The sequence below is a fragment of the Dama dama genome, chromosome 19 (assembly GCF_033118175.1).
Source record: "Dama dama isolate Ldn47 chromosome 19, ASM3311817v1, whole genome shotgun sequence".
NCBI lineage: Eukaryota > Metazoa > Chordata > Mammalia > Artiodactyla > Cervidae > Dama > Dama dama.
In genome coordinates, this window is record NC_083699.1 from 73,681,873 (window position 1) to 73,697,925 (window position 16,053).

The 16,053-nt window shown below is 56.2% G+C and overlaps 1 protein-coding gene across 1 annotated transcript; it reads left to right on the forward strand.

The window, feature by feature from the left end:
* Window positions 1–1,396: 1,396 nt before the first annotated feature.
* DNMT3L (DNA methyltransferase 3 like) lies at window positions 1,397–16,053 on the forward strand. Its single transcript, XM_061168047.1, has 11 exons — window positions 1,397–1,505; window positions 1,924–2,013; window positions 3,240–3,319; window positions 3,394–3,506; window positions 4,535–4,706; window positions 6,618–6,705; window positions 7,825–7,913; window positions 9,882–9,957; window positions 10,449–10,588; window positions 13,756–13,841; window positions 15,616–16,053. The coding sequence occupies exons 1-11, from the start codon at window positions 1,397–1,399 to the stop codon at window positions 15,779–15,781; spliced, it is 1,209 nt and encodes a 402-aa protein (XP_061024030.1). The 3' UTR covers window positions 15,782–16,053.

The window sequence follows — 16,053 nt, forward strand, 5'->3', positions numbered from 1 at the left end:
AGGGGATTCTTTACCTCTGAGCCACCTGGGGAGTTTAGTCAGTAATAATACAGTGTGGTTAAAAAAAGAAAGTATTTTAGAATACTTTGTATCTACAGAAAATCTCTGAAGCTAGGACAGAGCTCCTGCAAACCCATACCTCCTGTGATCAACATCTTGCTTCAGTGTGATACATTGTAACAATTAGTGAATCACTACTGATACAATATTCTGGAAGCTAATGAGCCATAGTTTACTAGATGCCCTTGGTTTTCCTCTAATGTCTTTTTCTGTTGCATTTAGTCTAATCGTCATTCCTCCTTAGGCTCCTCTTGGGTGTGACAGTTTCTCGGAATTTTTTCTGATGAGCGACACAGTTGCGAAGAGTCCCAGGCAGGTACGTTGCAGGCTGTCCGGCTCCTGGAATCTTCTGGTGCTTTTCTCATGGGTGGAGGCTGAGTCACAGGTGGGGAGGGAGCCCATAGAGGTGACACCCATCCTCATCTCACCCCATCAGGAGCAGAACTGTCCACTCCACTGACCACTGTGCTGTTGACCTTGACCTTGGTAGGTTTCTCACTGCAGAGCTACTGCCAGACATCCTGCTGAGCTTTTAAAAGTGTATATATATATATATATATATATATATATATATATATATATATATATATTATTTGTTTATTTATTTGGCTACACCAGGTCTTAGTTGGGGCGTGTGGGATCTAGTTCCCTGACTAGGGATAGAGCCTGGGCCCCTGCACTGGGAGCCTGGAATCTTAGCGACTGGACCACCAGGAAAGCACTCACTGAGCTTTACACAGGGAAGTCAGGCCACCCAGACCACACCCAAGCTGAAAGGAGGGAGCCATGAGCCCTCCCCAGGCCAACTGAGCTTCCTCCCCACTAATGGTCCCTTGGCCCCTCCCACCGCTGCAAACGCCCCCACTCCCATTTATCCCACCCAGAACCTTCGCCCTCATTAGGCACCACACCCCTTAGATCCCTAAACCCCACTGAACTCCCTCCCAGCCGGTCCTGCCCCCCTGCGCCCGCCCCCAGCCAAGAATCCTGAGAGCCCTAAGCCCCGCCCCTGAGTCCCCCACCCCCGCACTCAGGCCCCATCACTGAGCCTGGTCACTCCGCCCCTGAACCTTCCCTCCTCCCACGGGTCTTCTCATCCCTCCCCACTGTGAGGACTCTCCTCCCCCTCCTCCTCCCCATCCCGGGACTCCCTAATGCCCCACCCGGCAGGAGCACCCCCACAGGAGCCCTCCACCCTTCCACCCAACACCCAGTGGCACTGAGGGGTCCCCGCTCTCCCCTGCCCCCATCCATACGTCCTCCTGCGTGCCCCCACCCCACGAGTCCAGCACCCTGGTTTCCTACTGATTCTGGAAAAGGTCCTTTCCTAGATTCCATGGCCCTCTCCCCCCGGGGGACCCTGAACCTGGAGACCCTGGATGGCTCGGACCCTGACTCAGCCTTGCTGCTGGATGGGGAGCAATGGCCCCCGCCCTGTGAAATCCGTGAGGCCCTTTCTTCTTCTCAGGAGCCCCCCCTGCCTTCAAGGGTTCTTGGGAGAGACCAAGGCTGGGTGGCGTCTGGGAGACCCTGGGGTGACAGGAACATGGGGTGGCTGAGGGGCCCACATCTGGGAGGATGCAGACGGAGGGGGTGCCGCGGAGGACCTTGGGCCCTGTGAGGCCCAAGTGGCCCACCTGATGGGGCCACCTGAATTCCCCTGTGAGGCTGGCACTCACTACCAGCATTCCTGCCCCTCAACACCATCCCCGCCCTGGGTTGGGAGGAGTGAGTGTCACTGTGGGAGGCGGGTAGGGGCTGAACAAGGACCCCGAGGCTCCGAGATGGAGGCTGATGGGGCACCTTCTCGCTCTCGATGTCTGTCCTGTCTCCTGGTTGGTGTCCCCTTGGCCGCTACCCTAGTCCTAGACCCAGAGGCGGAGCACAGTCCGGACATCATTCTAGTGGGTTCCAGCGAACTGTCATCCCCACCATCACCCGGGCCCCGCAGAGGTGAGGGTTCATTTGAGTACTGGGCCCATCGCTTGGGATGCCAGCTCCAGGCCTGAGCACTGTCCAGGGTTCCCAGCTTCTGGAATAATCACGCCTCACTCAGGAGCAGGAGGGCCCCACTCCAAGCCTCCCCCACCCCAGCGACCAGCTGGGATGTTTAAATGTCAAGGTGAAAGGTGGAGGAGGGAGGGTGGTGCTGGCCCTCTGGGTCCTGTGACTTCAAAAGATCGATTCTGAGGCTTGTCTCTTGACCTGTGTGATGTAGGAGACAGGCAGAGGCATCTTTTCTTTTCCAGATCTTATTGCATACGAAGTCAAGGTCAACCAGCGAGACATAAAAGGTGAGCATCACATACCCACCCAGGCCAAGGGATGTCAGCCCAATAAAGAAGGCTTGCAGCCTCACTCAGTTGTCCATCCCTGGAGGAGGGCAGTGGACACCGCTGGTGCCCAGCTTGTATCCCCTCCACCTGCCCTAAAGACCCTGACCCATCATTGAAGGTGTACACTTCAGTGTCTTTTAGTATAATCATACATAATGTGCCACCACCACTACAATCTAATTTTAGGGCATTTTCATTACCTGCACAAGAAACTGGTACCCACAGTAACTCCTTCCTCATCCCTCCCCTCTTTCAACTCTAGGCAACCACGAATCTACTTTTTTTTCTCTATGGGTTTGCCTAGCCTGGATCCCTTGCATTTACATATGAATTTTTGGATCAGGCTAGCAATTTCTGGAAAAAAGAAAAAGAAAAAAAAAAAAAAAAAAAACCAGCTGGAATTTTGAGAGAGATCTGTAGACCAATTTGGGGAGGCTTGCCATTTTAATGGGCTTCCCTGGTAGCTTAGTGGTAAAGAATCTGCCTGCTAATGCAGGAGATGTGGGTTTGATCTGTGGGTTGGGAAGATCCCCTGGAGAAGGAAACGGCAACCCACTCCAGTATTCTTGCCTGGGAAATCCCACGGACAGAGGAGCCTGGTGGGCTACAGTCTGTGGGGCCGCAAAGAGTCAGACACAATTGAGTGACTGAGGACACAGCATTTTAACACTCATTAGTCTTCTGATCCAGAAACATGGGATGCCCTTCCATCTGTTTGAACTTTCTTTCAAGAGCAGTTTGCGGTTTTCAGTGTACAGGTCTTGCACTTTTTCCGTTGTTGCTAAGTCTGTTGCTCTGTCTGGAGGCGTCATGACGCATGTTGACTGTGGGTTTCTGCCTCAGATGTGTGTATCTGCTGTGGAAGTCTCCAGGTGCACACACAGCACCCTCTGTTTGAAGGGGGGATGTGTGCTCCCTGCAAGGTAAGCAGGGAGGTGAGGGTGGCTTCCTGGCAGCCTCAGGGCAGAGTGAGCAGCCTGGCTTTGCCCTCGCCAAGGACAAGTTCCTGGAGTGCCTCTTCCTGTATGATGATGACGGGTACCAGTCCTACTGCTCCATCTGCTGCGCTGGGGAGACGCTACTCATCTGCGAGAATCCCGACTGCACCCGGTGAGGCCAGGGGCGCCGGGGCTGTGGAGTTTTGAAGGACTGTTGCCCATAAACCTGGGGAACGCCTATCCTTCTGAGCTCTGCATCCCAGAGTGCAAGGGACTTTCCCACCCCCCTCCCCAAAGGATGACTTTCTCCAAAGCTTTCAATTTCCATCTCAAGTATTTCATTTGCTGAAAGGCCTTGACCTATGGGAGGGGCTTCCCAGGTGGCATCAGTAGTAAAGAGCCTGCCTGTGAAAGAGAAGTAAGAGATGCTGGTTCGATCCCTGGGTGGGGAAGATCCCCTGGAGAAGAGCATGGCAACTCACTCCAGAATACTTGCCTGGAGAATCCCACACACAGAGGAGCCTGGCAGGCTATGATCTGTGGGGCCACAAAGAGTCAGACACGACCGAAGTGACTTAGCACGCATGTACGCTTGACCTATGGGAAGGGGTGTCAGAAGCTGTGTGCTTGTGATTTTTCTGTTTTTATCGCCCAGGCACAGCTGCTCCCTCGATGGTTAAGTAGGACAGTGACAGGACACCCTTGTGGCCAGGGTCAGGCGGGTACCTTCATTCTTCCCTACTGTGTGCCCACCTGAGCTTTCCTTGCAGTCCTTCCCTCCAGCCCCTCTGGGCCATCCTTGTATTTGCAGCTCCCCACCGCCCCCCCCCCCCACCCGTCCCCTCAGTGGGTGCTTCTGCACTTGAGTTCATGGGGAGATCTCACCTGCTTTCTTAGATGCTAAAGTTGGGAGGAGGAGGACAGCTGCCTTGGGGGATCTTGAAAATCCACCACAGTCCACAGGTCCCCTTGTCCTCTGCAGATGACTGGGGCCCTGTGGCTCTAGGTGCCTGAGAGGGACTGACACCCTCCCTCAGCCACAGCCTTGCCTCCCCGCCCTGCTGGCTTTGTCTCTCCATCTGTCTTTTCACTCACTCCAGAACAAGGAGCAGGCTCTCTGCTGCCTGCTGGACCACCGGGGTTTCACCTGGTGACAAGGCATCGTCATTTCTGCCGCTGTGGTTTTCTGTTTGACTCCAGATGCTACTGTTTCGAGTGCGTTGACACCCTGGTTGGCCCCGGGACCTCGGAGAAGGTTCACGCCATGAGCAACTGGGTCTGCTTCCTTTGCTTGCCCTTCCCCCGGAGCGGGCTGCTGCAGAGGAGGAGGAAGTGGCGGTCGGGGCTGAAGGCCTTCTATGACCGGGAGGCGGTGAGTGGCAGTTGGGGCTGGAGGACAGAACGGGCAAACGGCCAGCCCTAACTTGGCTCGTTTCCTCTGTCGACTGGTTGCAAAACACCCATCCGCTCTGCTTATGTGATGAAGTTAAAGGCTTTTGAGCAAATGCACTTTTTTCACCTTCCTCTTTGACAGCAGTGTCCGCTAGGTGTCTGTCTTCCACAAATCCCTTCAGCACAGCAGCTTCGTTTCTCCCAAGCCCGGGAGCCAGGCATTTGTAGGAGAGGGCCCAGCAAATGTGGGCCTCTGAGCTCGGCAAGTGGGAACAAACACCTGAGCAGGATCTCCTAGTCCAGCCCGGACAGCTGGCACAGATGTGGGTCCTCTCTGGGATCAAAGTCAGGGCCATGAGCCAGGCAGGAGTGTGGGTTCATCCCAGTAGGGTGGATTCATCACAGTAGTTTGAGCTCTGATCCTCAAAGATACACCCAAGTCCTAAATCCTGGTACCTGTGAATGTGACCTATTTTGGAAATAAGGTCTTTGCAGATGTAGTTTAGAGAAGGATCTCGAGGTGAGGTCATCCTGGATTGGGGGTGACATGAAATGCAGTGATTGGTGTCATCTAACAGGAAGGAGTGGGATAGAGACACAGGAGGGTGGGGGTGTGGGGGCTGAGTGAGGGGGCAGGGTGGGCACTGACCGGGACAGCCTGGAGACTCAGGTTCCTTCTCTGCTGTTCAAGGCTGGCCAGTTCTGGGGAGTCACTGCCCACCTGGCATTGCTGGGCCAACCATGGGGGCACGTGGTGGCCCCACCGCCCTGTGCTCCCTGACCCTGGATGGAGCAGCCTTCAAGGTGCTTTTCTAAACTAGGCGCCTGCCCTCCCAGTAGAACCTTCTTCAGGTCCATCTTGTGGCAGAAGCCACCCATCTCTCTGTAAAAGACTCTGAGCCAGCAAACTGCAGGAGGGGTTTCTCATCCAAGGGGAAAGGGGTAGATGCTCTGAACCTCTGTTACTGCCCCAGGGGAGTAGGGGGAAGGAGGCAAGGCTCCTGCAGCTGCCATGGGGAACCAGGACGTGTGTCCCCAAGTGTCTGTCAGGGCTGCACTTACATTGGAAATACCTTGCCCTCCCCACGCCCCCAGGAAGCCCAGGACCACCTGCCCTCTCCCTCTGCTTCACTTTTTGCCTGCATTGGGTGCCATCCACCTGCTCAAGTCCTGGGCTTAGGGTCTCCTGGGACCCCCCACCCTCCTCTGCTGCTTGCAGATAGCACTCCTGCCCAGGCCTGGTCTTCCATCCACAGCTCGATGTCATGCTCATAGGAGGCCAGGAAGCCTCCCGGGGGTCGGGGGCTCAGGAGTGCTTGTTCCATGGATAGATCCACCGCATCTCTGCCAGCCGGTGCCATGCACGGGAGGGTGGGTGTTACCGGATGCCTTCTCGGCTCCTGTCCTCAGCCCGGCCCCTTCACACAGAGACAGGTGCTGGCTCAGGCCTGGCCTGGGAGAGGCCTTCTGCTGGTAGCCTTCACGGGTGGTTCCGGGTGACTTGGGGCCTGGGTTCAGAGCCTGTAGAGGGGATGGAGAAGGACCCGTTGTTTCCTATGGCTATGGGCATTCAGAGTTCCCCAGGTCAGAGACTCTTGCCAAGAAATACAGGAAAGTGGTTTCTCTAGGGATAGAGTTGTCTCCTCTCACAAGCAATGAAGTCCCGAACACCTGCCTCCCCTTTGCTGGAGATGCGGCTGGTGGGGGAGGGCAAGAGCCTCAGCCTAGGGGATGGGCCAGATCTTCATGAAGTCCTGGGGGTCAGTATGATCAAGGCAGGGCCAGCCCCCTCAGCAGGTGTGCAAGGCCAGAAAGAACTTGTCTTGACACTCATGGGCTTTATGACTAGGTAGTCATCAGAATGTTCTGGGTTTTGTTTTTTAATTAACAGGAGAGTCCCCTTGAGATGTACAAAACTGTGCCTGTGTGGAAGAGAGAGCCCATCCGGGTGCTGTCCCTTTTTGGGAACATCAAGAAAGGTGGGTGCAGTGACACCTGAGGACTCATGCTAGAAGAGGGGTCTGCTTGGAGCGAGACCCACAGGGGCCCCAGGGTGTGTGCACGAGGGTGAGGGGTGCGAAGTTCCCCAGCATCACATTCACTGCATGTCTGGGACTGGGGGCAGGGCAAGAGGATGGCCTGAGGGCCGTTTCCAGGAGGCGAGGTGTGTGTGTGGGGGGGTGCTGTGCAGGAACCCCTGGGGCTCCTTCCTTCAGCTGGGCTGCCTTGGAAAGAAAATTCACGTAGCAAGACGGTGGGTGTGAAATGCCACAGTGAGGGCCGTGGGGCCAGTTCTCTGCTAGGACAGCCCTGCCCAGAGCCCCTGAGCCTCACACACCTCCACACACCTGGCCCCCTTACCTGCCCCAACCGTTGCCAGGCTCACCGCACCCTCCGTCTCTTCCCAGACGCCCCTATCACCCAGGCTGCCTGGGTGTCCTGCCCCTGCGAGCCCCTAGCAGACCCCCACCTGCTGGTACCTTTGGAAATCCCATGGATTCTTGTGGGCCCAGCAGATGTAAGAGGAATCAGTGAAGATACCTCTGTTAGTCTCTGGCCAAGTGGAATGGGGCCTTCTGCCCTGCTCTTGGCGCTCGCCAAGTGCCAGGTAATGTGATCACAGTGGCCCCGTGCACATCCGTGTTAAGGATCTGGGGGCCGAGACACACAGGGCAGGCATGGCCTCCCTGAAGGAACCCAGGAGTCATGGCCCATGGCCCCTCAGCCTTCCAGTCCCTGCCCAGACAGTGCGTTACTGAATTTGCAAGATCCTTTCTGGGCTGTCTTGCAGTGCCTCGGCTGCATACTCTCCTGCAGTCCAGCCCTGTCACCCAGCCTGACCGGGTGACATCAGCGTGCATCGCCACCACCCAGCGGTCTCCTAGCCCAGAGAGTGGCGGTGCAGCCTGAAGCACTGGTTTTGCAACATGTGGCTTGACTTTCTGAAATCAGTGCTTGCTCACCCCATCATGTCGCTGGAAAGATAAAGTCTGCTCGCCATATGATAGCCATACTTTCCAATCAGCCGTTGGCCTTTGATTCCACATCGGGTCAAAACCCAACGCCAGCCTTCTGTGTCCTCTTGGCTCCCCACCCAGAGCTGACGAGTCTGGGCTTTTTGGAAGATGGTTCTAAGCGGGGAAGATTGAAACATTTGGATGACGTCACCAACGTAGTGAGGAGGGATGTAAGTACTGCCGGCTCCTCCAGGCCCCTGGTGAGAGCAGACTAGGGGGAAGGGGACAGGGGACTAGGCAGAGAGAAGGGGAGGTGCAGCCCTGTGCTCTGCCCCCTGCAGGGCTGACCTGGGGTGGGGTCTCACGGGGATTGCCCCCACAATAGGGGAGATGAGAGGGGCATCTTTGTGGCCCCCACGCTGCCTGTTCCTGCTGTCCTGAATGTGGCCTGGGAGGGAGGGCCTAAAAGTGACTCAGCCAGCTCAGTCAAGAGCGTCCTGGGGCAGGAAAGGGATGGGAAGCCTCCTCCAGGGCCCTCTGCAGGAAGACCTGGGCCCTCGCCCGAGGCCCACACAGCCCCCCGCATCAGGATTAAAGCCCATCATCCCTAGAGCCCAGCCCTACCCCAGGCACAGGGCCTGAAGGGCCAGAGCACTGGCCATTGCAGGCGGCAGCAAGGAATCGGCCAGCGTCGGGAGTCCACTCTGCCCCCGGGGTGCCAGCCAGAGCCTTACAGCTCCATTCTGCACCGCCCCGCCCCATCCTGGCCTGACCCAAGGGTGTGTCCAGGGGAAGCCCTCCTCTCTGGCTGGGCCTGGAGACTCCCCCGCCACCAGTCCATTCCCCTGGGGTCTGCCCTGCCTTGAAGGCCAGAACAGTGTCTTCTCGCCCCACTGGCCCCATCAGATGTCCCACCAGGGAGCGTTTCTGGTCATCACACCCGTCCTAGTCTCCCCAGGCGGGGTCCTCCCTTGAAGGGCAGGATGGTCCAGGCGGGGCTGGACAGTGATACGAGGCCTCTCCCCTCACGCCGCAGAGCTGCAGGACAGAGCAGAGGTGGAGGGGCTCTTGCTGGTGCAGTGGAGGGTCTAGACCCGTCCCGTGATGAGCTCTGAGTCTCCGTGGTGACAGCAACGCCCATGTGTGTTGTCATCGCTCGGTTCTGCCAGCGTCCAGTCCTTTTCCTGGGGCTCGTGACCCAGGCCTTCCTGCGCTGCCACAACCCTGGAGAAGGGGCATCTGGCTGCCACCCGCTCCCATGTCTGCACGGCCACATCTGGCTGCCCATGTCTGTGGGTCTCAGGGGATTCAGAGTGCTTGCTGGCAGATTCTTGGGGAGAACAGGGTGTCCCTGTAAGACCTTGCTTCCTTCACGGCGTTTCTTGGGTCATCACAGCAGCCACCAGCCTGCAGACCCTGGCCCCACAGCTCAAGCTCACCTCCTCTAGCCCCCTTGCCTCCTCCCCATCCGGACATCCCTCTGCACTCGTCTCAGTCTGCAGCCTGCAGTAGTGCACTTGGGCAGGGGCAGGGGCAGGGGCAGAGGCAGGGCTGGCTGCAACAGGGCATGTGAGGTTGCGAGGTGGGGAGCTGGCGTCTGGTGCAGGCTTCCGTCCACTGGTTTGGTGAGGGTTCAGGGAAGCCAAGTCTGCTCTGGACGGGTTGCTGTCACAGAACCAGGCATCCAGTGTTTGGGTCTCATTTATTTTCTTCTTAAGAATAACTTGGGCCAGTGTCTCACTGGGGCCCTGGGTCACGTGGGAGGGGCACTTGGGCCCCTGGTGGTGAAAGCACGTCCTCCACTCAGGAGGGGTTGGGGGCCTTGGGGTGGGCGTGTTGCTGCATGGGCAGGAGCAGTTCATGCTCCCGCTGTCCATTGACCCATCAGGGGCTCGATGTGTATTTTCCAGCAACACAGGAAATACGCATGAATCTGGGGGGTCCATGTGTCAACCTCCCGGGAGGGTCTTTGAGGGCTCAAAGCAGTCATGGTGCTCAGATTTCCATGGCTGCCTCCTCCAAATGGAGGAAGTGAGGTTCTCCACACCCCCTGACTTACAGAGGTGGGTCTGACCCAGTGGGTTTCACTGCCCTGCCACCCCTTCCATGAGGGTCAGCCTGAATCACATGATTAGATGAACGAGGTGCCCGACCCGGGGACCACGCTGCTCTCCTGAGCCTCCCCTGTCCTCCTGTAGGTAGACGAGTGGGGCCCCTTCGACCTCACCTATGGTTCCACGCCTGCCCTGGGCCACACCTGCGACCATCCCCCCGGTAAGAAACTGCCATCTGCGGGGACTCCAGGGCCTCTTGGCCCCCACCCCCTCCCACACACCCCTAGCACTCTTCAGGGAGGGCAGGAATTGCAAATTGTCTGCAACTTAAAAAAAAAAAAAAAGCTTTACTGGGCATCAGAGACCTGTGTCAGTGTCCGTATTCAGTGAGCACGTCCTGGTGGGTCTTGAAGTGTGTACCCTGTGAAGCCATCACCGTAACCTCAACATGAGCGGGTCTGTCACCCCAGGGCGGCCTGGCGCCCCTCCCACCCCATCTGTTGGGCTGCGTGTCCCGCAGGGGCGTTACCAGCCACTTGCACCTGTGCTGTCTTAGCGTCAGGCACATCTGTGCCCTCCAGGCTGCTGGGGGGCAGGCAGCCACAATGCAGCTGAGGCCTCCCCTCCCTGCTCCCACCAGAGCCCCGCCCTCCTGTCCCAGGCCCCTCCCAGTGGGTGGAGCCCAGACACACCTGGACGCCCCCTCCCCAGGGTGGTACGTGTACCAGTTCCACCGCATCCTGCAGTACGCGAGGCCCCCGCCTGGCAGCCCCCAGCCCTTCTTCTGGATGTTCGTGGACAACCTGGTGCTGACGGAGGAGGACCTGGATGTGGCCACTCGCTTCCTGGAGGTGCGTGCAGGTTGGGGCCTCTCCAGGGGACACTATGGCCCCTTGGCAGGAGCACCACTTAGGTCCCGGCCCTGATGACTGGTCTTTCAGAATTCATGGGGCCCACGAGGGCTGTCGTACACTGAGGCCCCAACGCTGCCTTCTCGATGCTTTGCTCTGGATTCAGGAAGCTGCCACTGGGGGTCATGTCTTTCTCCCCCCACCCAGCTCCATCTGCACACACGCGCGTACACATGTGCACACACTCACACTCACACCCATCCTGGGGAACCAACAGCCTTGCCCTTTCTGTCCCCAGGCCCAAGTCCTGGCCTAAAGGCCACTTCTGAACTCAGTGACCCTCTGTCCAGGCCTGACCCAGCCCATCTTTCCCAGCTCGCTTCGCCCCCCACACAGGGCAGCCCCAGGCCAGGCTGGGTGTCCCCTCATCTCAGGACACCCCCCTGCTGTGTTCTGGTGTTTATAAATTGACAGCAAAGGTCTCCTGGCCGCCCCACTCCCACCATTCCCACTGCATTTGTCTTTAGGTCCCTGTCACCTCCAGGACTTCTCCACAAACTTGCAAATCTGCCACAGGCTTTTCTCACTCACTGTTACCCTGGAACTCCTTCTGTTGGAAAAGTGCCTTTCTCCTTCTTTGTTTTAATTTATGTGTTGTTGTTTTGTTCTATTTATATGGACGTAAAAAATTGCCTTCCACCTGTTTCCGTGAACACCCAGTTGGGTGGTTTCTAATCTCTTGCTCTTAAAAACATTGCTACAAGGCAGGGATATGAGGGGGGACGTCTGTGGGGTGGATTCGGGAAGAGAGGTTGCGGGATTCACGTGCCGTTTTCAGAGATGCTGCCCTCCACCCCAGGATGTCTGCATAGCCCCTCTGACGGCAGAGTCGCTCTTTCCCCCACCCGCCCACAGGGTGTCCCCAGCCCTCTGCCTTCCTTCCGTGGCTCCAAGTGTCCTTCTTCTCTTCTTCCCTCCTATGCAGTTGGGATTTTTCCATTCTGTATCTTACTGGTTTTGATTTGTATTCAAGAAACTGTTGATCTGTCTAGACTAATTTAGCTCCCGTCACCTTATTGGACTACTTTGTGGATGACAGTGACTGGCAGTTGATTCAGGTAGACTTCCTAGGTGTTTGAGCAGATTATCTGCAAGCTGTGACAGTTTTTTCTTTCCGATTCTGTACCTCGAATTCCGCCATTCTCGCATTTCTCTGGTCTCACGTTGGATCACAGTAGTGGCGGGACATGCCTGCCTGGCTCCTGACTGTCACGGAAATGTTCCCAGTGTTTCTCTCCTAGGCTGATGCTGATTTTGAGGTCACAGTTGATAAATTGCACTATGTTAAGGAAATTTCTAGTCATTTCCCTTGACTTCTACTTCTCTGATCCATTTTAATTAAGAATAATTGTTGGATTCTGTCAGATGTTCTTTTTTATGTTCATGGAGATAATTAAATTTATTCTTTAGATCTGTTGTGAAAGTGTTAGTCACTCAGTTGTGTCCGACTCTTTGCGACCCCATGGACCGTAGCCTGCCAGGCTCCTTGGCCCATGGGATTTTCCAGGCAAGCCTACTAGAGTGGGTTGTCATTTCCTTCTCCAGGGGATCTTCCAAACCCAGGGATCAAACCTGGGTATCTCGAATTGCAGGCAGATTCTTTACTATCTGAGCCACCAGGGAAGCCCTTTATACAATAGAGTATGCTAATAGATTTTCTAGTAGTCAACTGTCCTTGCGTTCCTGAACTCACCCACTTAGCTGTGTGTGCGACTCTTTTGATGGATCGCTGAATTCTGGTGAACAGCATTTTTATGTAGGATCTTTGCTTTGACAAGTGCAAGAGAGGTGCGTGTGAGATTTTTATTGGCTTTGTGCTATTTTTATTGGTTTGGATGCCAATGTTAAGCTTGCTTTGTAAAAATATTTAAAGATTTGACAACGGTGAAATTGTCTGGATTGGTCATTGTTGCATAGGTTTTAAATGGGAGCAATTCTTCTGTAGAAACTAATCTGTTAAGATTTTCAATCTTTTCTGAGATCACTTTGGTAAGTTATGTTTTCCCAGAATGCCACCCATTTAAGTAAAATTTAAATCATTTTCATAGGGTTGAGAAAAGTGTCCTCATGATTCTCTTACCTTCTTCCGCCATCTGTGGTTATTTCTCCTTTTTAGGGAGCCTGGAATTTTTAAATACTGGCACCCCTGTTAACCACATACGAGCAGTCAGGACAAGGCTTGTAAGATTCTCTGATTATTGAAAAGTCCATGAATATGTGATCCTGAGTCCAGCCAAAGCCAGTCTCCAAACCTGGGCAGCAGCTGTCAGCAGACATGGAGGACAGCAAAGATGCTAGCTCTTGACCGTTTAGTGAGCACATTTGGTCGCTCGGAATCAGTCCTGAATGGAAAGTAGGCAGGAAAGAGAACTCACCATGTGTCCTGTGACTGCGCCCACTTTGCTGTGGATCCACATTTCTGCTGATGGCAGGGAACAACTAGACGTGCCAAACACAAGCCTGCCTGTCTCTGCCCCGTGATGGTACATCCAGCTGTGAGCTCTCCTCCCTGCCAGGGGTGTGGACACGGCAGGAGGCTGACATGCCCAGAATGGTTCTGCCACCACCACTCTGAGTTGGGGAGGTGGAGTCCAGGCCGCCTTGTCACGTGCCGGGGATTAGATGGTCTCGAAGCCCCGTTTCTCCTGCCATGGCTCCCCCAGCCCCTCCTCCCCTGACCTTTCTAGGGAGACTGCGGCCCCAGGATCCAGGTGCTCCCTTAGATCGAAAGGCATCAGCCCTTCTGGAAGTCTGCTGTTTGCCCGCAAAGCTTCTTATCTGCCGGAGATGACACAGCTCTTGGCTCAAAGATCAAGGAATTCTTTGTCCTTCACGGAATCCACCTCTGCTGTGGAGCAGACGGGGAGTCCCTGGGCATGTGACCTTTGGAAATGAAAAATCTGCCAGTTAAAAGGTCTAAAATAGTAACTCAGTTTTATCCTTATAAGGTGGTTGATAAGAAAACAGACATGCCATGGGAACAGTGTCAACTGGGAGACAGCTTCCGTCCAGGAGGGCTGCGGACTGTGCTCCGGGCTGACAGGCCGCCCGTGGTGGCTGAGGCCTGTGGGTGCCCCCAGCTCATAGCCCATGTTCCCTTCCCTCAGACTGACCCGGTGACCATCCAGGATGTCCATGGCAGGACTGTCCAGAACGCCGTGCACGTGTGGAGCAACATCCCTGCTGTGAAGAGGTATCCCTGTGTACACCAGGGCCCTGGAGGCCTGGAAGCACACCGGCTTGGGCCCATCACCAGGGAACCCAGGGCGGCTGAGGGAGCCGTGCCCAGGCAGCCTCTGTGGCCACCTTGGGGCACCCCACAAGTTCTGGACAAGCTCAAGGGCAGCGGGCCCCCTTTCCACTTCAGGGCCCTCCTCTCCGCTTTCACACTGGTCCTTTCTGAGCAATTCACCTCTGGACAAACTCCTGGATGTGAGCCACCCAGCGTGTGTGCCCCAGTCCCCTGTCCCCAAGCTCCGGGCACCTGCCTCACCCTGCACACCCCCACCCCCAGGTGAACACACCCAGTCTCTCATAAGCTCACACTCATCATACACACACAGAGCACATACTCAGACCCACATTCTCACTCATGTTTCGCCATGCACTTTGGGGCCACACTGAGCTTCTTCTAGCCCCTCAAACAGGCCTGCCTAGGGCCTTCACACACACGCACATGCACACACACACAAACATACACACACACACGTGCTCATGAAGACACACACAGCCCCGTCTCTGCTCCCAGAACACTCTCAGTACTGTTGATCTGCAGGAACACCCCCTCGCTGCCCCTGCACACCGCTAGCCCTGGCCCAGCCACCCCACTGCTCCAGGGAAACTGCCCTCCCCTCCTGACCCTGCCACATGCCCCCCCAGGGCCCTAGAGGAGAAGGCCATCTCCTCCCCCAAACCTCATGCCTCTGGCCTTTGCCCTTGTCTTGCCTGGATCTTCCAGGGCAGTAAGTCATGTGCCCTCCTCCTGACAGTTTCTGGAAACTTCTCTTTGCCACCTCCCATGCCAGCCTTCTCTATGCTTACATTGTGGTGGCTGCCAGGCCCCCACCCCAGACCATAGTGGAGGGAGGTGGGCAGCAAGGTGGAGCAGGTTCCTAAAACACTGTTTTTTTGAAGACTTGAGTGTCACCTAGACTCATCTATGGCATCTCCCCCCACTTCTGGCCCCTGGAGGGAGGTGGTGGGGCCTGGGGGCACACCTGGGCCCCAGAAACACAGCGGGTGCTTCCTCTTAGACCCGCGCTGCCTCAGTAGTGAGCGAGACCTGCCTCACTGGACGTAGGGACCTCTCTGCCTAGGTGACGGGCAGCTGCCTCTGGAAAGCCCCAGACTCCCTTGGACTATGGAGCCACAGATGGAGAGGGCGAGCTGGGGTGGCCTTCACCCCCAAAGTGAGCTGGGAAATGTTCCCCAAGTCCAGTGAGGTGCCCAGCGCCACATCCGGCAGCCTTGAGTTCTTGGGTTGCATCACATGGTGAGCAGGGTCCCTGCTGCGTGGCCTCTGGCCAGGCAGTCCAGGGCCTGCAGGTGACCATGATCAGCTCGGGTGCAGTCGAGCCCACGGAGAGGCCGTGGGATGCTGCTGGACCAGCCTTGCCCACGAGTCCACCCTCCCACCTCTGTGGGTCTGCTCCGTGGTGGCCTCTCCGCGCGCAAAGTGGGACCTGCTGAGCTGGGCCAGTAGTCTGTTCTTGGGAACCCTGTGTGCCCCCGTCTCCAGGGACGGGCTCCTCCCTGGGGGAGGTGGGAGGTGAGGGGGCCGTTGTCCCCTACTGCCCAGGACACACCTGTCACCTCCCCCGACTGGGTGAAACACTCACAGAGGGTGGGGGCTCTTATAAGCGTGTTTATCTCAGAGGCCTCGGGGAGCCTGGCGAGGCTGTACCCCCCTGGCTTCCAGGGTGTCTGTGGGGTCCTCAGGTGGGCACCGAGTCCCTTTCTCCTCACAGCAGGCACTCGGCTCTGGTGTCCCAAGAGGAACTCTTCCTACTGGCTCAGGACAGGCAGCGAATGAAGCCCCCTGCCCAGAGCCCAGCCACCCTGGTGAAGAATTGCTTTCTCCCCCTGAGAGAGTATTTCAAATATTTTTCAACAGGACTCACTTCCTCTTTATAAATGAGTCATTATACCGTGAAAAAAAAAAAAAAAGACTTTTCCTAGAACAAAGGCAACTTTCCTTACGTTGTCTCTATTTTCCTTTTCAAATTATTATTTTATTTGCTTAACTTTGGGTTTCCCATGGTTGCTAAAGACCGACCATCACCCTTTGGATCTGGTGGTCCTGCCCACACTGTGACCTTTGGTGGGAGGAGGTGAAGCCCAGGGCCTCACGGTGGACAAGACCCAGGCGTTGTCATGCACCATGTGCTGCTGGAAGCATTTCTGTT